The 26,861-nt window shown below is 38.8% G+C and overlaps 1 protein-coding gene across 1 annotated transcript in view; it reads right to left on the bottom strand.

Annotated features, from left to right (window-relative positions):
• Gbe1 (1,4-alpha-glucan branching enzyme 1) overlaps positions 1-26,861 on the bottom strand; it is a 241,375-nt gene that overhangs the window by 169,403 nt on the left and 45,111 nt on the right. The window contains exon 2 of the mRNA XM_005082053.4: positions 23,871-24,040. Within this exon, the coding sequence (XP_005082110.1) occupies positions 23,871-24,040 (170 nt within the window). The remainder of the gene's footprint in view (positions 1-23,870; positions 24,041-26,861) is intronic.

Genomic DNA, 26,861 nt, shown 5'->3' on the forward strand with positions numbered 1-26,861 from the left:
AGAGACTCTTACTAGATATTCCCACAATAGCAATGTCCACCAAGCACATGAAGGGATGTTCAATGCAGTTGGTCATGGGAATATAAAAATTGAAAGGAGATACTGTGCTTGCAGACGGCACGGCTACAATGAAAACAATAGATGCAAAGTAAAATTGAGGGTGTGGAAGAACTTTAAACTTCAAACACTGCTACTTAAAATGCCATGTCACCTAACTACTTCAGAAAACAGCGGGAAAGTCTTCAAATAATAGGGTTAGGACTGCATGCAGGAATTCAAGTCCCACTTACATATACGAGTTAAATCAAAGTAGACTGTGCTGAATTGTTTTTGCCGACTTTATATTAGCTGGAGTAATCTTGCAAAAATGAGCATCAGATTAGGAGTTACCACCTTCAGACTGGACTGTGGGCAAGTCTATGGGGCATTTTTTTTTTTTGATAAATGAGTAATTTGGAAGGGACCAACCCACTATGAGAAAAGAAACTGAGCCAGCCAGGAGGATAAAGCCAGGCAGCAATGCCCCTTCCTGTTCCTCCCCGATTGAGATGGTACCTTGACTTCCCACAATAATGGGCTGTGGTCAGGACATATAAACCAAATAAATCCGTTCTTGCTCTGCTGCATTTGGTCATGGTGTTTATCACAACAACGGAAAGAAAGCAAGGACACACAAGTCCACATAAAGCCTTGCTCATTTGCAATCTAACGCATAGTAATCAAAAAGTGAAGACCATCAAAACATCTAAGCAATCAACAACGAAAACGCTTTGTGTTCAGATAATAAAGTATTTGGTCATACAAAGGAATGGCATACTGATACACAGTACAATATAGAACCCTATGAACACAGCTTATAGTAAGGGAAGAAACCACAAACCATGCATATTATACACTATTTAAACCAAATACTGATGGTAGGCAAAATCTATATTGCTGTTGCCTGGGACTGTGACAATTATAAAACGAAACTTAGAGTGCATACACGGTTTCTTTTCAAGTAAAGAAAATGTTTTAAAACTGAGAGTGGTGATTATTAAACAAGCCAGTTTTTAATTATACAAAGTGAGGGGATTTTATATTTTAAATAGGTAAAATACATGCTGTAAGAATGATCTCATATTGAAAAATATCTCAATATAATGGTTAAAAATAATTTAAAAAACAAAGCTCAGGCAGCCTTTGTTTGTTTGTTTTCATTGATCTTTGCCTTGGACTCAAATAAAGTTCTGTCAGAGATATTGTAAAGGAAAGGGCCACATAGGGAGACATATAAAAATTTAACACTAAGAAGATAGCCTAGTCAATAGGTAGAATAAAAAGTCAAGTTTGATGGCTATAGATGTCTTTGAAGAGAAATGACTAAAAGTTTAACGGCTTGCCAAGATAGAGCAATTTGAGAACATAGGGCTGGAGAGAGTAGACAGAACAGTTTGAACCAAAAAAAAAAAAAAATACCTATATATTTTCCATCAAGAACCCAAACGAGCTGGTGAGCTGGTTTGGAGTTCAAACCAGGAGAACCACTCTTAGGAGTCTGAGACAGCAGGATTGCTGAGAATTTGAGTGCTGCCTTGGCTACAGAGTTATGTTCAAGCTAACCTGCACTGTCAAGCAAAAAGGCCTTATCTGGGAAAAAGAAAAGAATAAAACAAACAAACAACAAAAATCTACATCCTTGAGGGAAAATGTAATGACCTTCAAAAGATACACTGGGAACTAAGTGACAGGTGACAGGAAGTGAGAGAGAGAGGAGAGAGAGAGAGAGAGAGAGAGAGGGACGGAGGGAGGGAGGGAGGGAAGGAGGGAGGGAGGGAGGGGGGAGAGGATGCAGACCCTGCAGAATGGTCAAGTAAAGAGAAGCAACATGTTGATATTTTCCATGCAAATAAGCATTACCGATGGGGTCGGGATTGGAGCTGGCCAATATAGAAAATGCTATAAGCTTCTTTCTAATGACTTAAGCACAGGCTGAGTCTGTGTTATACCTAATGATAGATGCACAGAGTTTCATTGTGATAAAAGAAATAATGAAATTATTACACTAGCAGTAAGTAGGATGGCCTGGTGAAAATGACTGCAGCAGCAGTAGTTATGGATTCTCCTTCGTGCTTGACATTCAATATCTGATTCAATTATCTCAAAAGTCCTATGCAGTATTAGAATTTTCATTTGATGGATAATGAAGCAAAGAGTGGGAGCAGAAAAACTCATGTCTCAGAGCTACTAACAAAGCTAGCATTTGAGTCATGTTAGCCTGACTCCTGCTTCAGTCTATCTCTTCTTACACACTGGCATGCCTAAACCATCCAGATCAGGCAGCATCTGTCTCCATTGGAAATGCAAAAAAAATATCTGTCTTAGTCAGCTTGGGCTGCAGCAACATATACTTAAATAATAAGCTGGTTTTGCCCCCTCACAGTCCTGGAAGTCAGACAACTAGTAAAAGGAGCAAGCATGCAGGGTCTTGATAAGGGTCTTCATGTTGTATTCTCACAGGATAGAGATGTCTTCTCTTCTGAGTCTATGGCTAGTAAGACAATCCTTCCATTCCTGGGGACTCTCCCCTGAAGGTCTAGTACATTCCAAAGTTCCACCTCCAAACACCCTCACCTTGGACATTGACGAGCATAGGCACTGTAGAGCATTCACGAGCATAGGCACTGTAGAACATTCACAAGCATAGGCACTGTAGAGCACTCACGAGCATAGGCACTGTAGAGCATTCACAAGCATAGGCACTGTAGAGAAACAGTGCTCAGCACACGGCAGGCTCTTCACTGCAGTTTCATGCCTTACACTTTTGGAAACATAGTTTGCATGTAGATTTTAGTGTGTTGCTGTTTTCTTTGTCTGTTAGTTCGATTTTGCTTGTTTATTTTTGCTTTAGTAGAAAAGCTTAATCCTACATGGCTGTTTGCTGTAAATCCTACATAGCTGTTTACTGTAGCTGCAGTACCACAGGAAGAACTGTTCAAGTCTAATTATCACGGGTGAGATGGGTATAGTACCAAGATGAGTCACCATTCTTTGCTAAATGGGTGACAGATCTGCTATTTATGCTTCTACCTGGAATGTCAACCTTGAATTCTTCCTGTGCTGGTTTATTTTTGACTGAGGTGATCTCATGTCACCCAGGCCAACTTTGAATCTATGTTACTGAGGGTGGTTTTGAACTCCTTTTCTACCCATAACTGTTTTCTGAGTGCTAAGACTACAGGCCTGCCTTTGCCACCATGCTGATCTTCAAGCTTAAATGTAATAAGTATTGTTATTTCCAATGAATCTAGCAGTAATCTGGATACATGGCCTTTGTGGGAGATGATGAGAAAATAGAAAAGAACAGAGGAACACTGGAACACTCAACAATTCAATCATCTAAAATGCTCAACAAACTATTTAGGCTTAATTATCTCTATATATAAACAGTAATATCATCTACAAGAGACCTCTATAAGTGATTTTTGCATTTAGAAAATACATAGCATGTAATTCATTAAACTATGTTCTTCATTTCTGAATTCCAAAATCCAAGAAAACCGAATCCCTTTTAAATGAACCAATGTGTTTATTAGATCCGTGGGGTGTAGGGAAACTTCAATTGCTGCTCTGGGTCATGCTGATAGAGGCAGAACTCTCAGGTTCAACTTCCCTCTTTGTAGTACAAGTTTCAATTTGGATTTTAAACAGCTCCAGGCCATCATTTTTCACATCTTTTTCCACTCCCATTTCAGAAATCAGAGACTTCAATTTCAGGAAAATACTGTCAACTTATATGCATGCTTAACGTGTTCAAGAATAAACTACCTACCATTAAAAGTAACTCCATTAACTATTTACTATTATGATTTTTTAGCTTTTATTTTAAGAAATATATTTAGCATAAAATAAGATAATAGTCTTATTTTCTGAGATTACTAATCAGATTCACAAAACTCTTACATTTGAAACAAAATCATTAACATATTGCTGCTAATATTCTGGCTGGCTCTGCCCTCTCATCAACATATTAGTATTTTTCCAGGACTGATGACTCAGTTGGACTTCAGAAGTCTTTGACCTGATGTGCAGACTAAGCTTTCTTTAGCTTTTCTTGACTGAATGCTACCACACAGACATAATCAGGTTGAGTATTCATTATCTAAAATTATTTACTACCATAAGGGTTTTCTACTTCTGCTCTTTTCATATTGTGGAGTCTGTGCATAAAAAAAAATAATAATAAGACATGTTTCTAATAGAATACAAATCTCATTATAAAATTCATTTACATATGAATTTATAAAGCAGGCAGTGATGTCTTTAAACCCAGCACTGGGGAGGCAGAGGCAGGTGGATATCGTTGAGTTCAAGGGCAGCCTGGTCTACAGAGTGAGTTCCGGGATATGACATGCTGTATGACATAGAGAAGCCCTGTCACAAAAAATTTTTTTCATTTGGTTTTTATGTACATTTTATTCACTTAACACAATTTTTAGTAATTTTAGGGGAAAAAATGAAGTTTCCTCATGTGAAACTTTCTACTTGTATATGTCCGTGCCCAAGATTTGAATAATGAAGCACTTCAAACTGGGGCTGGGGGATTGGGAGTCTGCATTCCATAAGTGTAACTGAACTATTAGCATTGTTTTTCCCTGGACCACCCCTTGCTTCACAGAGCATAGTGGGACCTCTAGAACAATAGGATATCATTCTATCTAGCACTCTGTAGATTTGAGCTCTCTCAAGCTACATAAACACTGGCGGCTTGAATGAAAATGGTTCCCATAGGCTTATCTATTTGAATACCTGGTCCCCAACTGGTAGAACTGTTTGGAAGGAATAGGAATTGTGATCTTATAAGAGGAAGAGTGGCACTGGGGATGGGCTTTGAGGTGTCAAAGTCTGCCTCTCCCTTTGCCTCTTTGCCTTTGTCTCTCTGCCTCTGCCTCTTACCTCTGCCTGCTTGTAGATCAAATATGCATGTGCCATCATTGCCTGTCTGCTGCCATGATAGTCAGGGACTCTATCCTCTGAACTGTAAGCAAGCCTCCAATTGAATGTTTCCCTTTATAAGCTGCCTTGGTCATGGTGTTTTGTCCCAGCAAGAGAAAGGTAACTAAGACACTGTATGAATCACCAACTACTACAAATACAAGCATCTTTCACCAGGGTTCAGAAATGCACTAACCTGTGGATATAATGATGAGTTGTGAGATAGTCATTTAATACTATATCCACTTAGCATAATAGTAGTAGGTTCTCCTCTAGGGCATATGACCTGTCCCATCATAGGTTTTTTGCATGATAATGAGACCAAATATGGGTTTTATCTCATGGAATAGAACAATTAGAAAGTGATTGCTTACTCCTATGATGTAGGTGTGATTATTACACCACTGGGCATATCTTGTCAAGCAATCATTATTTTATCTTGAGGGGTTTACGTTTCTCCTCTGCTGATAAGCATAGCATCTTCCAGCACTATGAAAGCTAGCCAGAAGAGATGAAGTTCCCAGGTCAGTACTAGCTTGTCATTGCCATGTTGTAGGACACAAGAAATGTGCTGTCTTTAGCAACAGGCTCTGGCTGTTATGTTCTGAAGAACAACTAATGGCATCAACAGTATCTTGCAACACCTGAGGGGAACTGAGATTTCACAGGCCACTAACTCCAAAAGCATCAACCCATTTCTAGCACTGGGCTTTGTATTTGATAGACTATGATGTCTAATAAGGACAGTGTTATCCTGTTGTATGGTAACTCTGTGTGTGTTGGGGGAGGGGTGGTATATGTTCATATGGAAGCTTCTACAGTAGCAGGATTCCCATGTCTTTCAAAATGACTTCAGTGTTATTTAGAAAATAGTTATTTTTGTGTTAATATATAATGGTTTGTAAATTACTTTCAATTCAATAAATATGCACTAAAAAAGAACAAGTTAATTACTTTTCATGAGGACAATGGAAAAGATATTTTGAAGGCATATGAAGAATTAGCCAGACTCTACTCATTGCATGTTCAGAAAAATTATCAGACTTGAACTCTTGGAAAAGGCTGGAACTGTTGAGACTCTGAGGATAGATAGAATATACCTTGTATTATGAACTAAACATGAGACTTTGTAGGGGACTGGTGACGGAAACTGTATGACTTAAGATGTATTTGGGATTCACACTAATAGATGTTGACTTGTGGTAATTAGTTACTCTTGAACATCAAATTTACTAAATTTAAACATTCATCAAAGATTAGCAATGTGCACTCTGGATGTCTGTGGTGGTTTGAATAAGAATGGGCCCAAAAGCTCAGAGATTTGAATGCTTGGTCACCAGGGAGTGGCATTAGAGAAAATGTGCCCATGGCAGTGGGCTTTGAGGTTTCAAGGGCCCAGGTGGGCCCTTGTGTCTCTCTCTACGTGCTGCCTAGAGCTACAGAGGTAGAAATCTCAGCTCCTTCTCCAGCACTATGTCTACCTACACGCTGCCATGATACCCCACATGATGATGATGGACTGAACGTCTAAAACTGTACCAAGCCCCAACTAAATGAATTATTTTAGAAGAGGTACCAGGTATCTCTTGGTGCCCCCTCACCACAACAGAATGCTAAGACAGCATCCCCGTAAGGGTAATAATCAGGGACATCTATCTAGAGAGGAAAGACATACACTGAATGGCAATGGAAATAACTCATAGACTGGAACACTGCTAAATGAAACGGGGAGAAGAAACCTGCTGCCGCCACCACAATGGTAGTTGCTCTGCTCTAACTGACTCTCTGCTGTGATGGATGGAAGGCCCTGAAACCATGAGCCAAAATAAGCAATTCCTTACTTCAAGTAATTCCCTCAGGTAGTATGACTACAGCTGTGGAAAACTAATTAAAACAACCATGTTCAGTCCACTGGTTATATAGATTATAAATTAGTAAAACTGATATAATTTCAACTGGAAACTTTACTTTTCTATCCAAAGTACTCAGAAGTTAACACCATAAGGGAATTTCTTTCACAATATAGACTATACTATTCATAGCACTCATTTGAACTTTGGAAAATTCCAGAAAACAATGCAAAATTAATGTACGAGAAAATATTTACACTGAGGGTACCTACATAGAAGGCCCCAAGGTGAAAGCCCTCAGGTGCAAACTGCCACCTGATCCTACTCGCAATCTTACACTGTACGGAACAAGTTCTTCCTGCAACTCTGATGAAGGAAGTGTGAAACAAAATATAGTACACATGAGGATAATCCATCTGCTTACAACAATGATTTCCAATTTTCTGTACGCCTAACATGAACATGCTTTCTTCCTGAGCCTCTGAGAGTGAATGAATCTCAATCTTCATTGAGAAAAGATTAACAACTCTATAATGTTGCAATTACCGTCAGGGTAATGATGGTATATTTACAGGAGATTTCAGCTTGCGATTCCTCATCCTGGGGAGATGAGGAAAAAAGGAGAACAAATACAGACCATTTTCTATAGAAGCCATTCCTTTCAAAGTGAAATGAAAATTGTGGTGAATAGGCTTAGCTTTTGACAGAGTTTGTTTTGATTTTATATGTACAATTAATCTGAGATACGTTTGTGCTACTCAGCATGGCCTGACAATAAAAAAAAAATAAAGTTTTAGTTCCCAAGTTTGATACAGTACCTAGGGCAAAAGTGCACAAAAACGGGAAAGTAGTACAAGATAAACTGGCAACTTCCCACTTGCCAGTCCTCAGACTACAGCAGTCAAAATCAGTGATGAGCTGACTGACAAGAACCACAGGCCTGATCAGATCACAGCAACCACCTCAGCCTTATCACATCTCCATTCCTGGGCAGTCAACCTGGTATATCCTCAGCACCGAGCCAGAGCAAGGCAGCCATTTCCCTGAAATTGGACGATGCAGGCCCAGAGTTGAGGAAGGTACAAGGAGGAAAGATGGTTTGCTATGGACACTTCCGTGTGCACCACTGCTTCTTTTAAAGCCTTAGGTTAACAGTAATGAGACTGGGCCACAGAGTGTGTCCTAGGTATCCTAATTTCCTCCGGGAAGCCTTAAACCAACTTGGTGCAGCACAGTTTGCAATCTGGCCAATGTATGCGAATGGCATACAGTCTCACATGTGTGTTTTTAAACTTTACAGATTTCATTGGTAATGTCCCATAATTTAAGATGACTAATACCCACTAGGGAGTGCCAACACAAGAAGCTAATCTATTGGTTAACATCATTAAAATATTAGTAAAGATTAGCAGATAAGTTACTGAGCTGTGAGAGTAGGGTGACATTTTGTTCTTTTATTCAGAATTGGTAGGGCTAGTTACTTTCTCCAAAAGGGAAATGTAAACTATATCCATCCAATAACTAAGTAGTTAAAACTCTTTCAGAAACTTTCTTTGTGCACTCACTATAATATTTCAATTAAAATATACCTTTTGGTGACTAAATTTTATAAAGAATTGATATTAAAGACAAGTCCTGAATGCCAGTTAAAAATAAACTAATGACAAATTTAATTTAAGATTTTAAACCTACTGCTAACTTAAAGAAAGGTTAAAGCAATCTACTTTTAATTAAATTCATCTATAGCTACTTAATTCTAAATCTTAAGGTTTTTGCAACCCACTTTTTTGTGATAAGAATATTTTACTGAAACTCATCTGCACTGAATGACATGATTCCTTTCCTTAGGCTCTCTGAATCCATTATCTCTCTCATGGGAATGAATGCTTTGCTGTGACTGATGATGAATAAGATATATAGGACAAATGATGCATTTTTTCATTTAAAAGACTAAAAAGGAATTCACTTTAGTCACCTTTCTGCCTAGTTTCATTAAAACCTAAATACAGCTATTCTAAGAGATTCAGGTTGCTAAGAGAGAGAGAGAGAGAGAGAGAGAGAAAGAGAGAGAGAGAGAGAGAGAGAGAGAGAGAGAGAGAGAGAGAGGGAAGGAGGGAGGGGGAGGGAAGGAGGGAAGGAAGGTCTTAGGTATCATTTAAATCAATTATAGATTCTCAAGAAATATACTAAAAAGCTTATTTTCAAAACTTTTGGCTTAAAAGTAAACATGTAACTTAAATAATCAAAAAATGTAAATGATAATTGGAAAAACACACTATTTACAAGTCTCAGAAAATTAGTCTTAGCATTTGTTCTGTCTTCCAGTCTTAGTTGCTTTTCTATTGCTATGCTGAGATACCATGACCAAATCAAATTATAAAAGAAAGCATTAAATTGGAGTCTTGCTTACAGTCTAAGAGGATGAGTCCATAAACACTATCATCATGGTAGGGTGCACAGCACCAGGCATGTAGGCATAGCACTGGAGCAACAGCTGACATACATGTTGAGACAACAGCCCAGGGGGAAAGAAGCAAAGGACAGAGGCACAGAGGGAAAGAGAGAGGGAGAGACAGATAGAGGGGGAAAGGAAGCACCAGAAAGAGGACCAGAGAAAACTGGGAATAGTGTGGGCTTTGGAAATCTCAAAACCAACCCCAGTGACATACCTTCCCCAACAAGGCCACACCTCCTAATCCTTCTCAAACAGTTCCACCAACAGCAGACCATGCATTCAAACATATAAGCCTAGGGGATCAATTCTCATTCAAGTGCCCACATTTCACAAATTGTTTCTCAAATATCTTAACAAAATTGATTTAAATAATTAAAACAACACAGACTGATGACAACAAAGACTTAGAGTAAGATCATATTGTATGAGGTTATCACTCATTTGCTCTACTACTAAACATGAACGTTTTTACTATCATTTATACAGTAAATTTTTCAATGAATAGTGTAGTATCTGGCACACGAACAATAAATACTCATAGCAAAGTTGAAGAAAATGGAAAAATGTGAAGAAAAAGCTATTCAATTTTCTATATACAACTGTATTTTTAGCTGGAGGATAATTGAGAATTTAGCTGATAACTAAGAAACGGCTATTTTTGCAGTTTTTTTTGTTTTTGTTTTGTTTTATTGCTTTAGGAAAAAGTAAGTCAAATTAATGTAATAGAATTTATGTACGGTTTAGAAAGACATAATTTTATATGGATTGGTTAACAATATTTTAGAAGTGTCAGATAAATTAATATGAAGCCAGTAGCTTGCTTTTGTAGGAGTCTGAAATTCATTCATTTTTCAGTATCAGATACTGGGTTAGCTGGAGCAACATAAAGGAAATATGGAAGAGAGAGGAAAGAAAGGAAAGAAGGGAGAAAGAGAGGTTTCACTAAGCTTAGGGGGATCACAGGGTTTGGCATCCCATATTCAATAAGCCAATTAAATGGGATAAGTTAATAGTGACTAGCACAGAAGGTACATTTAAACAATATGCCCACTCCACCTTGAAGTCCTGACAGGAATAGACTTTACAACAAAAGCAAGAAAGGTATGAATAACTGAGGCATCTGTCTAAGTCGTGATGTCTCAGACCACCAAAGTCTCAACTCCAAGTTTCTTTCCACCAAGATCAGACTCTCCTGGGAAATCAACAAACAAGCAGTAAAATCTTTCTAGAGGAAGCAAGTGCCTCCTCTTGGAAAGAACTTTCTCCTGTGGATGCCACAAGGGCTTCAGTTATCCTTCTGATCACAGGGCACTCCAGAATAAATCCTCATTTCCTATGGCCCATTTTTGAAATAGTTCTGATAGCCAAAGAGAGAAGCAGAAGTGTCTCTTTAAACTATATTCACTCCTACTAATTTTCTGGTTATAGAAGAACCCACCCACCAAAAAGCAATTTTCTTCCATTGGATATATAATGTAATACCATTTAAATGTGAGGTCACTTCCAAAACCTTCAACTAAGAAATGGTTTTAAGACTGTTCCTTTAAATCACATTCTGGGAACCCTGTGGACAGTGCTAGCTAATCTCAAACTCACCATGTCCAGAACAACCCAGAAAGCCCTCTTAGTTTCTTACACTATCTCAGGGCCCTGGAACCTCCTGTATGATCCTGTTTCATATAGTTGCCTTGGCATCAAATTTGGGACCAAAATAAATTAACTAGGCCATAAAAATAGTCATATAACACATTAAATATTGTGCTGGCTAGTTTTATGTCAACTGGACATACAAATCTGAAAAGAGAATCTCAGTTTATATGCTTATCTAATTATTCATTTTCAATAAAAAAAAATTGTGAGTCAGATATGAGGGTAAGAACCTGGAAGATCAGAGAAGCAGGGGAGCAACCACGAGGAACTTCAGTTCCTGTTCCTTCCTTTGAAGTGCTGAAAATCTGTCTAAGTCTAGTCTTACAACTTCCTCAGTCCCCACAAAACCTCTACCATTTACTTAGGTCAGCTAGAATCTATTTTTACCCTCTGATTCTAAACAAACTTTACTGTCACAATGCAATCAAAATATAACACAACAGTCAGTTGAGAAAATGCCTCCATAAGATCCAGAGGTAAGATGTTTTTCTTAATTAGTGATTGATGAGAGAAGGCCCAACCCATTGTGTGTGGTGCCATCCCTAGACTGATGGCCCTGGGTTCTATAAGAAACCAAATTATACAAACCATGGGGAGCAGCCCAGTAAGCAGCACCCCTCTGTGGCCTCTGCATCAGCTCCTACCTCCATGTACCTGTCCTGATTTCCTTTGATGATAAACAGTAATATGGCCATGTTAGCCAAATAAATCTTTTCTTCCCCAACTTGTTCTCTGATCATGGTGTTTAATTGAGAAAGTAGAAACCCTAAATAAAACATACTGTGAAAGCCAAAGATATGCTTTCAGATTTTAATTACTGTACCTAAGAGATCCATGAAACAAAAATGCCTCTAAAAGTACAGATACTTCATGAAATGCTTTTATAGGAGATAGCAAGTCACGTGTTTTCATTCCCCTAAACAAGTTTGTTTGACTCAAATGCACCAGATGTGTTTGATCACATGTAGTTAGGAATTAATTGGGCAAGAATTGAGTCAGGATGCATGCTTGCCCCAGACTGGCTCCAGTTGGGAGGTAAGCAGGCAGGGGGTATGTCACGATACATGCTTGCCCCTGACTGTATCTGATGGGAAATAAGACAGCCTTACAGAGTAGCTTCTGCAAAATGTAACTTGTTGCCATTTTCTGGGAACCCACAGTAATGGACCTGGCCAGAGTCCATCATTCAGGACAGTATTTAATTAAAGCTTGCTTCAAATTTTACTCAAATGTGATAGTGGTTTTATTCTTGCCCAGTGGGATTTACAACACATGCACTTGAAACTGGTTAAATTTATGATCTGAGATTATCATTCTACTCGGATATGGTTAAAATTGAAGAAAAGGGGTGGGGGTAAATGTTAGGCAACCAAAACTAAAAGAAAATACATCTGTGTCTCTCTCCATGGTTGCTAGGTAGTGACTTTTTACTTCAATGCTTAAGGACATTCAGACTTGCAGAGAAAATATAGTTCTTTTCATGTTCCTAAACTACAGGCTTCAGGAACTTCTGCTGCTGATTTACAAGCACCTAAGACACGGAATCATTTTTCTCAGAAATTCATCATGAGAAGAGGGGCTTTGGAAATCTAAATTAAAAGTGGCACAGCCACATTCTTACATGAACACGGCCTAAATACAATGAGGTGGTGGGTGCTTTTCTTCTTCCTCCCCCAAAACTCTACTCATGTTTTACAATATTGTCTTACTTTTATAAGAAAATGGTTGATAAGAATTAAAAATGTAGTTGGTGTCCCCAGTGAGACACCATTGGGAAGAAAACGAATTTTTCTTTTGTGAGCTGTTATCAATTGGAGATAGCTTCTGGGTGTGGGGTGAAGGCATGTGTTCACTTTCCCGTCTACAATTGGGAGCCAGTCTGGCTTAGATCTGTGCATGTTGCCACAGTCTCCATGAGTGTCCTGGGGTATACAAACCACACTGAAGACCAGGCCCCATGCCCAGCAGTAGATGGTTAACACAAAAGGTATTCAATAGTATTTGGGGAGGATTTTGTCTCACAATTCTTTGAGCAGTTTTCTTTCCTTACAGATCTTTTGCTTATAGATTATGGTGCCTGATTTTGTTTTTATGGATTTTCTACATGTGTGACTCTGTGTTTCTCAGCATCTGTATGTGTTTTTGTGGGGATTATTTTCTGTTTGTTTGTTCTGTCCTATGGTGGTTCATTTGTTTGTTTGTTACATGCCTATCTATGTGTAGTCTAGTGGAAGGAAGGAAGGAAGGAAGGAAGGAAGGAAGGAAGGAAGGAAGGAAGGAAGGAAGGAAGGAACGAAGGAAGGAACGAAGGAAGGAACGAAGGAAGGAACGAAGGAACGAAGGAACGAAGGAATGAAGGAAGGAAGTAAAAAAGGAAGGATGTGGATCTGGATTTGGGGGGAAGAGGGATCTGATCACAGCTGAGGGAGGGGAAACCATAATCAAAATACATGTATGAAAAAAATTCTATTTTCAATAAAGAAAGGAACTAAAAATGTGAAGAATTCAAACCAACAACAGAGAAAAAGAAGTTAGGCATGAGACAATGAAAGGCCAGCTCCAGCAGCAAACCTGCAGGCTTCACAGAAAGACAAAAATGCCCACCTGATACTTTGAGGATAACTACACACATGGAGGAAAAGAACCTGCTGTCAACCTTTGACAGGTAACCCCCAGTTCAATAGACCCTTCCACAATGGATAAAATGAAGACTTTTCTATCTGTGATTTAAGAAAGAAAACACCCACAAATTAAGATGGTCTATCATAAGTGACAGTTTCTTCATTCAGAGTTAAAAAAAGAATAGCTCATTGTGATCAAGACCCTGAAAAACAGTTGATCTACGTTAAAATGTGTCAAAGGCTTGGCTATATGTAACTATTGTAAAGTAAAATATCACTCCTCTAAAAAAGCCTCTAATTTAATGAAAGAATAATATAAATAATGTACTTTTGTGTAAGTAAATGGTGAGTTTAATAAATCCATTCTGATAGACAAAAATTGTTAAGATTTCAAAAGACAATTGCTAAAAAAAGTCCATTTTAAAAGTTTATAGATTTTAAATACAAGAGAAATATCAAAATTTAAAAACTAACAGGAAGTTCCATCTTATCCACACAGCATAAATTTTTAAGAGGATTTTTATAAAAGGCAATATGATGATGGAAAATTATTACGTATGTCATGCAGTTCAAAATCTCCCTTCCAGCATTAAGGTCTCTAACAGCAATCTTCTAAAATCCTAGGACGGATGCTTTCCATCAATATAATCCCATTAAGCATTCCAACAAGACTCTGCTGTGATCTAGCATAAGCAGAGTCTAAATCTGTACATGAATGAAAATATTAGTTAAAATATGACAAGGAAAATGCACATGTATGCATATATATGTGCAAATTATAAAACTAATAAACATTTTAAACATAAAATAGAAACATAAGCACATATCCACCCATCTTCTGATGGAACACTAAAACCATACTCTGTAAGGATTTTGAGCCACCCTGACTTACAGAAACAGTAAATACAACGAAATCTCCACAGCTTCCAGATTCATTTCAATTAAAATGGAATGAAAGGTATAAGATGCAGGCAAAATAAATAGCACTTAAAATTCATTTAGATGTAAAACTTTTCTCATCTCACTTGCACATAATTTATTTCTTCCAAGTTATCCTTGTTCAGGCTTTCCTAATACTAGATAAGTTTATTTGCTGTCATAGTCATACTTCATCATCTCATGTAATATCATGTCACAGAATTATAATGAGAATAATTATTATTCATGGGATGGTGGACAGGAAGAAGTGTTTGCTCCACAATATGCACAGAATGTAAGAGGTAGAAGCAGGCTGCATGCATGCCCCCGGAGGGAAGAACCCACTCCCATTGCTCAGAGTCCTGTGGGAGTCACTCAACACTACTTAGTTATGTCTATGAAGCAGATGCTAACCCACTAAGTCTAATAAAGGGAAGAGAGGCTAAATAACCAACATCAATTGCAAAGTGAGAGGAAGGACTGCAAACTTTCCAAAAAGTGCCTTTTTGCTGATTGCTCAATTTAGAGTCGCACACATCACATTAAGCAGGCCTTTGCTCAGCAGGGACACTGTTTTGGTAAGCAGCACTCTAAGGCTTTCCTGACCCAGCTTTCAATTTGCCACCCCTCTGCCAAGCAGTTCCCAGAATAGTCCTAAAACCCTGCTTTAGAGAAACATCAAAAGTGCAGTAAGCAAACTAAAGGTAAGCCATGCAACAATGTTCAGAAATCTCACGGTGAGTTGAAGCTGTCTACCAGGCAATGGATTTCTCTGAATCTCCACAGGAATCCATAAGTCAGAAAACAAGAAATTTCTAAACAAGCAAGTGGAGCACTCCTCTACCTCTCCGACTCCCTCCCCTCATAAAGGAAAAAAAAAAAAAAGATAGCAGGGAACTATAGTAAAATCTGCATACTTTACACTTGGTATACAAAGGTGTGACTATTTTCTGGGAATCACATACACAGGCATGTACTATACAATGGCATTCCAGTCAACAAAACACACCTGCCCCAATGGTCTCTAAGATAATACAGGATAGTGATTTCACACTCTTTATCATGAAAACAAGACAATGTAACAAAATGCTTTGGGATAAAGCTTGTCTTTAAGGCACAGGTGTTGTTTTTTTGTTTTGTTTTGTTTTTTGTTTTTTTGGTTTTACGAGACAGGGTTTCTCTGTTTTGGAGGCTGTCCGTCCAGCCTGGCCTCGAACTCACAGAGATCCGCCTGCCTCTGCCTCCCGAGTGCTGGGATTAAAGGCGTGCGCCACCAATGCCTGGCACAGGTGTTGTATTACTTGCCCCAATATATTGAAATCTCCAGAAAACAGTATTCCTCTTCTAAGTGTCGTTAATTTAGGGCAGGTCCAGATTATTTGAGTAATGAAAGCAAAATGCAAATCACATTTGCTTCCTGAGTCAAAGCTTTCAGAGCCACCACAGGACTCTTCCACTGGTCTTTCCTCCCTCTCTCTTGGGAGATCAGCAATGTCCTAAAAAGACATCTCTCCCTTATCCTGGATTCTACAAAGAATGGGACACACCGTGCAGAAGAGTCAGGGCTGACAACTGAAGCCAACATGATTGGAAAGGGAGCTGCATGTAACATGCCACACCACAGTAAAAGCTGGCTGGAACAATCCTAGACTAGGTAAAGCAGGATAACACAAAAGCAAGTGATGTCAGAAATGCAGTGTTTTATTATAAAATCCTTATAAACCAATCAACATAGTCTGTAACTTTTAGACCAGTGCCTCTCAAACTATGATGTTGAACCACCTATTTTTTCTTAATTTCACATCTATTTTAGATCTTCCATATAATTAGGAAGATTATTTCATCCAAACAAAAAGACTTCCAAGGTATAAGACAAATTTCAGTATCATTGCCAATGTTCTAGGGCTCAGGCGCAGCATTGCATGTACACACTTCAGGTGGTTACAGCAGCAGCTAGCTGCAGATGCTAAGGTTAACGGAAAAAATTGTAGTCTGGCATCACTTACACCACACCACACACACACACACACACACACACACACACACACACACACACACACACACACACAAATAATAATAAATTAAATGTTTCTTAAAATGATGTACGGCCATACCTAGATCTTCCTCAGTTTGAACAAAATAGACTATGTTAACTTGTACGAGGTTCAATTGTCTTTTGAGATTAATAGAAATAATTTCCTAGCAAGAAAAACATTTAAAAATACCACATGAGTGCAGTACTGAGCACGGTATAAAAGTTTCACATTTGTAAACAGGGACCAAAACAATCTAATCAGGCAGCTGAGATCAACACATCCCATTTGTCTCCCACTGAGCCACATGAAGGTCCATGGTTACAGAGCTCAATGGTATTTTCAAACTTAAATCCTTCCTTTTAAACACCAACTCACGACAACATACTTCTTTAAAAGCTGTTTGTTTTCTCAAAGCACATCTACCTAAAATACTCTCAGGTCAAACAGGAAAGAAAGGAAGGAAAGAAGGAAAGAAGGAAGGAAGGAAGGAAGGAAGGAAGGAAGGAAGGAAGGAAGGAAGGAAGGAAGGAAGGAAGGGAAAGAGGAAGGAAGGAAGGAAGGAAGGAAGGAAGGAAGGAAGGAAGGAAGGAAATCCTATAAAAAACAGAGCTGTCACTTTCTAAACTGATTACAAAGCAAGACACGGATTATAAAACACTGTGTTTAAACAGGTAAATTTTCAGCAAAACAGAATTAAAGGCTGCATATTCGTTCCCTGCAGCTGTGAGACTTGAAGTTGAGTCCTGTGTGTACTGGGCAGGTATTCGACAACTGAGCCATAGCCCAGCCCTTTATTGACTTGCCCATCCATTCATTTCATTTGATAGCTGAACCTCTGATGCCTGCTCCAGCACTCAACATCACCAGGATTCTAGGCTACACCACCCAAACTGGTCTATACTTCCTTACTTTGGTTCTTTTTTTTTTTTTTTTTGGTTTCTGGAGAATTTTTTTAAGTATAAACATTTTTAATTAAAAGTTTAATTTCAAAAATTATCACAACTAAATAGCTAACCACTTAGATAAAAATAAATTGGCATTTCTTTCACCTAATTATAATATTGTACTGATATATTATTTATGATTTATTAAAGCTTGCCAGAGGATTCAGAAAGCAAAATCAGCCATAGAAGCCAGGCACACATCTTTAATCCCAGCAGCCAGAAGCTAGGAGGTGGTAGTACACACCTTTAATCCTAGGACTCAGGATTAAGAGTTAGATGATCTCTCTGAGTTCTAGGCCACCCAGGGATACATAAGATTGAATCAAGCTAAAAGAGTAACAGATCATACGTCTTTAATCCCAGCACTAGAGGGGTATAAAAGACAGAAGCAGGGTCTTCAGTGTTCAGTAGGAGGCATTCGTTCTCCAGCCATGCTGAGAATAGAAACGCCACAGCCCTATTAGAGGGAAGAGCGCTCTGGTAGCCGCTGCTGTGCTTCACTGATCTTCAGCTAAAACCCCAATATCTGTCTCTGGGTCCTTTATCAGGTTACATAATCCTTAATTTATGACGTAGCAGATGTACAATATTTTTCTGTAGAATTTTAAAGCCTGACTCCACATTACCTATGAAGTTTCAGAATGAAATCAGAAAAAAAAAAATCTCTAATTACTATGATGAAAACATAAGGAAAATTATGTTGGTTCGTTTTTTTTCCCCTGAGAATAGGTAAAGAAGTAATATTTTCAAGTCAGATTCTTGCTGCATGACAAAGTACACCACAGAGAAATTTAAAGCCATCAATCAGTATGTGGTTAGAGGTTAATTCCACAGAACTTGATGAGTTGGCTGCTTACTCAATTTATCAACTGCTTAAGTATGAAGTCATAAATAGCTAAATTCCTTTTATAAAGTATCTTTGTTAACAAAACCATCAAAAACAACACTTTATTTGGTTTTCAATTTTAAAATGGAGCATAACTTGTGAGCTTATTAACATTTATTATTTTTCCCTTCAAGTTAGCACAAATCTAGACACTAGAAGGCTTATAGTAAGATTTTTCTAATAGTCTTGGTCTTGAAAAAGAGCTGAAAAGGGAAAATGCATGTTCCTGTTCAACTAGTCTCAGGGGGGATTTAAAAAAAAAGATAAGATTTATTAAAAAGGCAAATGAAACAGAATCTGCTCTGTTGGGGAAGGGTATGATTAGTAATGTTTTGAAGGCTGTATTTTGATTCACATTATCATCAATACAAAAACTCTGTGCTTTAGACTCATGCTCACTTGCTACCCACACACTCACTGAAGTGAATATTCTTCTCAATGCATGACTGGCTCATAAATTTGTCTCTCCTCTGACTTCCAAAGACTCTGCTCTTGCAGTGCAGGATTTGTCACCCTGGAGCCAAGCCAACCCCGCTGAACTACATCCCAACTGAAGCATTTCGCTGTTGCTGTTTGTCTGTTTCATTTTGTTCTTTTGAGAGAGTCTCACTGGAATCTGAAAAAGCCACCAGCTTTCCACAGTCTCTGGGCTAGAATCACAGATGTACACGACAATACCCAATTTCAGAGAATACGGGTTTGCGCTACCATGGCCAGCTTCAGAGTAATGGCTGCCAGTTAAAGTCAAAGCTCTTCAGTGGCATCTAACACATACAGACCCTGAGATGAGACCCAGTAATGACAGGCATAAAGAGAAGTCATCCTCTCCCATTGACTAAAAATTAATTGGTTTGATATTTTAATATCTCTAAAATATTATTTAGTGGTGACGTATTTTAACCCTAATTTCATTTGCATTACTCTACTGTACAGTTAAATAAAAAGAAGCACCTTGACTAAAAATGCTGATCTTCATCAACTTTAACCATGAAATAACAGTCATGTGGGTAAATGCTATCTCTGGGCTAGGGAATGCATTAAAATTAGATGACACCCTTTCACAGGGAGAGGGGGTAATAATCAATCCAGTGCAGAAAGAGCGAGCTAGCACAGGACTTCTTTACAATAAAAGAAGACGATCATGAAGCGACTTGGCTCAGTCGGGGGAAGGTGCCTGCAGCCAAACCTGAAAACTAGACTTAGGTTCCTGGAACTCACATGATGGAAGAAAAGAACAGATGTCTGCACCATGTCATCTGATCATCACATGCACACCTCAGTGTATGACACAAGCCCACATACATTCACACACACACACACACACACACACACACACACACACACACACACACACACACACACAAATGAACATAAACTGTATTTTTTAAAATACAGACCACATAATTTTAATTTCACTTTACAGAATTCTTTAAAAATCATTGTACTTTTAATAGTTAGGCATTGAACTTAATATATTACTTAAAAATTTTAATCCTAATTAATTTAACTACCACTGGTAGTTTTAATAAATCAACAATTGTAATAATTGTAGCATGAGGATTACAGTCATGGTTTCTTACATATATTTTGATGCTTATATAAACTATTCTGTTTATAAATATGGCAGGGAATAAAACACCAGTGCTGTTTGAGTTGATATTCTTACATTACTCTTGGGAATGGAAGTGTTATATAAAAATTTAGCTTGAAGGCCAGCCAGTAAGTAGGTAAGGGAACTTGCCACAGAGCCTTTGGACTCAGGTTCAATCCCAGGACTCATAAGGTAGAAAAAGCATGCTATGGCACACAAATGCCAACACACATACAAAATAAAAAAATGGGGGAAGAAAGCATTTAACTTGAATATTCTCAACCAATAGACCCCTCAATGAATATTCACAGTGTAATAAAAGGAAACAATAAAATTAAGTTCTGGGGGAAGTAGAAACTAAAGGTTAATAAGAGATCTAGTACTTAATATAGCTATGGAGAATTTGAAATGAGTTAATTAATGCTACTGAGAAACTGAATTTTATATTAATTTCATTATTTTATTAAATTTAACATTCACAACTGCTATTCAAGTCAATCACTAAGAAAATTTTAACTAAATTGAAAAAAAATTCTGGATCTGTGAATCTACTCTCAAACTGACAATTTTGTTAAATCAAAATGCATGCTAAGTATTTTCATGAAAAGGCAGGATATATGATCATATTTTCTGTAACCAGATTTCAGAGACATGGTATAAAGGAGAATAAAAGCTTCTGTTAATGAGTTTTAAAACCAATATATGGTAATTTCATAATACCTCTATATATTGGGCTAAATAAAATATTATAAAAACTCATTAAAGTGTTCTTGTACTTCACATTACCACTAAAAATGTTGAATAATGTAAGGGGGATGAATTTTATTTCTCTTGGACAGTACTGCCTTAGATAAAACCTAAAACTAATGCTAAATTCTATTTTTTTAAGACAAGGTCTCATTATATAGTCCTCATGTGGAACTCACTATGTAACCCATAATTGACTGCAAACTCATAAAGAACTGCCTATCTCTGCCTCCTAAATGCTGGAGTTAAAGGCATGCTGTAGGGAGTAAGTCTTGAGCTGGTCAAGTCCTGACTGACTGTCTACTCTTTGAAATGAGACCACCATGTTGAGAATGAAAGACTCGGACCCACGTGAAACCGGTCAGGCTTTCTCCATACTGGTATGGCTCAGAGGAATTGGCAAAGACTTCCTCAGGTCTGAGTGTGAGGGCTGACAATGAGTACAAGTATAGGTGCTTACCAACAACAAACAAATATTGCAAAGTAAGGTGTGCAAAGCCTAGCAACTGCAGCTTCGTCCTCCTGTATGCATGCAGCCTGAGACAGCTACCCCACAGCGACCAGGGACCCAAACTTACCAAGCCCTGCCCTTGTGTTGCACAGAACAAGCCTGCTGAAGTCTCAAGTTGCTGCTGTAGGTGACAGCACTCCATCAGAGTGTGCATAACCCTCCTTACCCCAGCATTTCTGTATGTATATCTGTGTGTCTATCATTTCTTCATCTCCTCACCATGCCAGTCAGGTTTCCAGAACCACGTCTCATAGGTCCAGACAGTCTGCATGACCACCTTTAGTTTTGTTTAATTCTTTAACAGACAGCTCACACACAGAAAAATCTACTTTTGACATATGGTTTTACACAGTTTGATTAATGCATACAGCCACACAATCACCTGTGGCAGTTTGAATATAATCGGTCCGCATAAACTCAAGAGAACAGCACGACTGGGAAGTTGACCTTGTTGAAGAAGGTGCAGACTTGTTGAATGTAGTGTGCCATTGTGGGGGCAGAATTTGAGGTCTCTTTTGCTTAAGCTCCGCTCAGTGTCACAGTGCACTTACTGCTGCCTTCTGATCAAGATGCAGGCAGCGCTATGTCTGCCTGCATGCCACCATGTTCCCAGACAATGGACTGAGCCTCTGAACTGTACGCAAGCCACCACGATTAAATGTTTTCCTTTATAAAAGTTGCCCCTGACAGGGGACCAGGATCTATCCCTGGTGCATGAGCTTGATGCAGGATGTTCTTCTGTATATATGTTTCTCTCATTGGTTGATGACTAAAACAGTGATTGGCCAGTAGCCAAGCAGGGCAAACAAGCAGGGTTACCAGATGAAGATACTGCTGGGGAGAAAGAGGCCAGGAAAAAAGACACCATGCTGATGAAGGAGTAACATGCCAGATTACCGGTAAGACACAGCCTCGTGGCAATACATAGAGTAACAGAAACGGGCTAATAATTAAGAGAAAGCTAACCAATAAGAAGCCTGAGCCATCTTAATATAAGTCTTTGTGTGTTTGGGGTTAATGAGCTGCAGGACCAGCCTGGAAAGAAACTACAGCTACATAAGCTGGCTTTTTGGAACCTATTCCATATAGTGGGATGCCTTGCTCAATCTTGATACGGGGAAAGGCTTAGTCCTGCGTCAACTTAATGGGCCAGGCTTTGTTGACTCCCTATGACAGGCCTTACTCTTTCTGAGGAATGAATGGAGGGTTGGTTGCGGAGGTGGAGGGAGAGGGGGGAGGGAAGGGAGAAAGAACTGTGGTTGGTATGTAAAGTGAATAAAAATTTTTGAAAAATATTTTTAAAAAGTTGCCATGGTCATGATGTCTCTTCACAGCAATAGAAACCCTAACTAAGCCATGACCATGACCTATGGTGGTTTGAGTGAGAACTAGGCTCATGTGTTTGACCACTTGGGTGGCCAGTTAGTGGTGCTGTTTGAGGAGGTTACAGAACCTTAAGGAAGTACATCCCTGGGGACATAGCCTCACCCTACTTGTAATTCACTCTCTCTCTGCTTTCTGCCTGTGGTTGAAAAATGCAACCTCTCACCCTCTTACTCTACACAGCTGCTGCCATGCCTCCCCTACAAATCTGGAATCTCCATCTGGAGCTGTATGCAAAATAAACTCTTTATTTGGCAAGTCATTTTTTATCATAGTGTTTTCCCACAGCAAGGCATTTTTTATCATGGTGCTTTGCCACAGCAATGAAAACTAGCTGATATCCTAGCTCAATAATTATGGCTTAAAACATTTTCATCATTCCAGACAGTACCCTTCTGCCCTCATCCACTGACAAGAATAACAATAATCTGTTTTCTATTCCTATACATTCGGCATTTCCAGAATGTCTAGAAAAATGTTTCACTCTGACAATATCAAAGCATAAGTATTATACTCCTCTATGATACTAAAGATTATGATCACTTTCATGTTTCTTTTTCTGATATCAAAGACTATTTGACAATGTCTGTTTTATCGAGTTATTTCTCTTTCAATACATAGCTCTCTTCCTTATTTTATTATGGGTTTGCTTATCGTCCAAGCATAAAGCATAGCATTCCATCTTACAGTTTTTCTCTAGGTCCTTCCAACAACTAGACTACAAGTTAAGAAGTCCCATTTCTTGACACTCAATTTTTTTGTACTACTCTTAACTCTATGTAATGTAGGTAGTAACAGGGCAAATGTCAAAAGAAAGGGAAGATGAAGATGACAAAGGAAAATAACATTTGAGTGATTGGTGCCATTATCTAGCATACTGGATGTCCTCTTTTGCTGAAGACTCAATAGCAGCACAAGGCTAGAAACAACTAAGAAATGTGATCTAGCTAGTCACCTGCAAAGGTTCACGAGACTATCTATGGCAAGGTTTTCAGCAATGTTGTTCCTCCTTTTGGTCAGAGAATGGCAGCAATTTCTAGTATTCTTCCTAACACTATTTTCCCACATTCTGTTATTTCTTGTGCCTGGTATTCCAGAGAGGAAAGATTCATGAATACATGTATCACATGATAGCAGAAGCCACTACACCACATGAAGTAAAATATTTAGTCAATTCCATGACACTAGCTGACAAGTCAGATAACTGTTGGAATCATTAATATTAATATAATTAAACATGGAAATTAAGTCTGCATGACAGAAAAATAAAATATTAATATCTTCAATGCTTTCAAAATACTCACTGAAGTCTCCAGTAAGAAAAACTCCTTCTGCTCCTGGGGCCCATTCTTTGCAGTATATGCTACCGTCAGCACATCTGTGGATGCCAAGTGACTCGTAGCCTCTGGAGAACTTATCGATACCACCTTCCTTCTCCCCAATGTCACGCAAAACCTGGATAAACTTCTTATACCTTTGCAAAAGTACAACAAAAGAGAAGTTAGAAATTTTGTCTTCCCAAAAAAGAAAGTAACAGTCAAATCAGCAAGACAATAAAATCACTCTACAGCAAAGTTTCACCAAATGTTCCTGCACAGGTCAGAGGCTTTGGCAGCCCCCTGGTCTCTTTGTCCCAGCTACTCAGCTGTGTCTCTGAAGCAAGAAAGGGGCTACAAGTGATATGTTAATGAGTGCCTTGGTTGCTCCCAATAACTGCATATTTACAGAAACAGGGGGTTGGAACTATGGGCTGTAGCTTGTGTAGCCTTGCCCTGAACCATCAGATCATGGAAAGAACACTTACAATGTCACATCACAAAAGCCAGTAAGCATGGAAGAAAGCCGAAGATTCCCAAATAGAGAGGGACACCGCAAGCATACTGCTGCTCTTGACCCTCCTCCCATTCCCCAGGATTCCAGAATCATTATTGGTACATTAAAAAAAAAAAAGAAAAGAAATACAACAACAGAAACCCTAGTTATTTTATTAATCAACCCCTATGTCTGAGGCAAACTTGGAGAAACAGTCTAATGAAACTAAAGTATTAAACTGTGAAGCAGTTTATCATGTCTTTATCAGGGTTAGTGCTGTTGTCGTGAAACAGCACAACCAAAGCAACTTGGAAAAGAAAGGGTTTACTTGGCTTCCAAATCACTTTTCATTATTGGAGGAAGTCAGGCAGGAACTCAAACAGAAGAAGGGACCTGGAGGCAGAAGGTGATGCCGAGGCCATGAAGGAGTCCAGCTTACTGGCTTGCTTCATGTAGCTTGTCCAAGACTCAAAACCATAAGCCCAGGGAGGCCAAAACTACAATAGGCTAAGTCCTTCCCACATCAATCACCAATTAATGAAATGTCCTATAGGTTTGCCTACAGCTCATATTATGAAGGAATTTAATCAAATGAGGCTCCTTCCTCTCTGATGACTCCAATTTCCATCTAGCCAGCACAGATCTTTCACATAAAATGTAAGAATGCCAGAACTGCAAGATGAATCTCTCTACAGCATCTCCTGTAAATCTAGCGGGGGAAAAAGAAACTGAAGTTCCCAGAAAGATGGTATGAACCTAGATGGAAACACAGGGAAGATATAAAATCTGGGAAGCTAACTAATTAAAAAAAAGTGAACTTAATTAAACAGGTGTGTGTGTGTGTGTGTGTGTATTTCATGCTATACAGTAAGTGAACTTAAAAATGAGTCCAGCAAATGTAAACTAAGATACTATATAACAAATAACAGAGTGAGAATTTAAATGTAACTGAAGACCTAAAGAAAGAGACAGATAGAAGGCTCAGTGAGTAATGGTGTTTGCTATATAAGCAACTGTCAGAGCTTGATCCCTGGAACCTACATGATAAAAGGAAAGAACCAATTCCTATAAAATGTTTTAAGTCCTGTACACACACACACACACAGTAAGTAAATGTAAAAAGGGAAAGAAAAAGAGGAAAACAAGATGTCATTAGGAAATAACTGATGAATTAGAATAATTACATAATTAGCAAGTAATTAAATGTACAAAATGAACAAACTATTAAATAGATTAAAAATAAGCTTCTAAAATAGAGAGAAAATAAACCAGAAAGGGAGAGGTGGTGACTCTGAAAAACAAGATAAAGTAGATTTAAAAATGTACCCTTTCCTAACTAAGTAAATCCATATATGAAAACAGCAGCATTCTGCATGTTACACTTTGAATATGAAATGTCCCCCATGGCTTATCTGGTTAAGCCTTGGTCCTCACACAGTTGGTGGTGCCATAACGATAACTTTCAGGAGGTGGACCACAGCTAGAGGAAGGGAATCACTGTGATGGCGGTTGGGGGTCCTTTGGCGCTACACCTTGTACCAGGCCTATTCCTGCCTTGGCTTCCTAACAACCGTGAAATGAACAGCTCCTCCCTCACAAGGTCTTACTACCATGCTATTTTCTGCCTTATCTCAAGCTCAGAGCAATGGAGCCAGACACAGGGCTACTGCAAGTGCTCCTGGTGGCCCATCAGAACAAGAACGTAAGGTCCAAGTGCTGAAGATTCTAATTACAAGAAATGCAGAGCTCAAGTGGGCATGGAGCTAGCAGCATTCTCTCTGCTGGCCATGTCTCATAGGACTCCAACGTGCTAAGCAGTCTGATGAAGAGAAAAGTCTTCAACAGTCACACTCACCTGCAGGCTTTGCATGCTAATGACCAACCTGCCAGGCAGGATGAGGCCCCTGGTGCAACCATGGTAACAAACTATTTTCTGATTGGATCTGAGGCCTGCTCTGCAGGCAGGATTTCACACCTGATGCTGTGAGTTACAGTTAAGGAAGCCAGTTTGTCTAAGTAACTTATGTTTATGTCCAGAGGTTAGTGCTGCTGTGGGCCTAGGTTCGAGAAGCTTCTGCCGTCTATCGCAGTGGGCAGTAATTACTCCAGGGACTCATAACTGGTCAGAGCGCTGAGAATAAGTGGTTGTTGAATGCCAGCCCTAAATTGGACATCTATAATCCCACCACCTCTTTGTCTCACTTCCCCCACCCACCACCTGGCAAGGCTCAGGGAACATCAAAGAGGGAGTAGAGAGAATGTAAAAGTCATAGGGAGAAACAGAGTGCTATGGAATACTACACTCACAGCTCGGTAGGGCTTTCAGACTCATGAACTCACAGCAGCTGTGATTATGTGCTCATGATTGGACCCATCAACATGCTGTCATAGAACGGGGAGGGCTTTATGCTGAAGATTCGTAAACAATTAATGATTGCTTGGAGAAGAGGAGCATATAAGATCTCACTCCTTTCCTGATACCT

Source organism: Mesocricetus auratus, unplaced genomic scaffold (genome assembly GCF_017639785.1).
Source record: "Mesocricetus auratus isolate SY011 unplaced genomic scaffold, BCM_Maur_2.0 Super-Scaffold_100008, whole genome shotgun sequence".
NCBI lineage: Eukaryota > Metazoa > Chordata > Mammalia > Rodentia > Cricetidae > Mesocricetus > Mesocricetus auratus.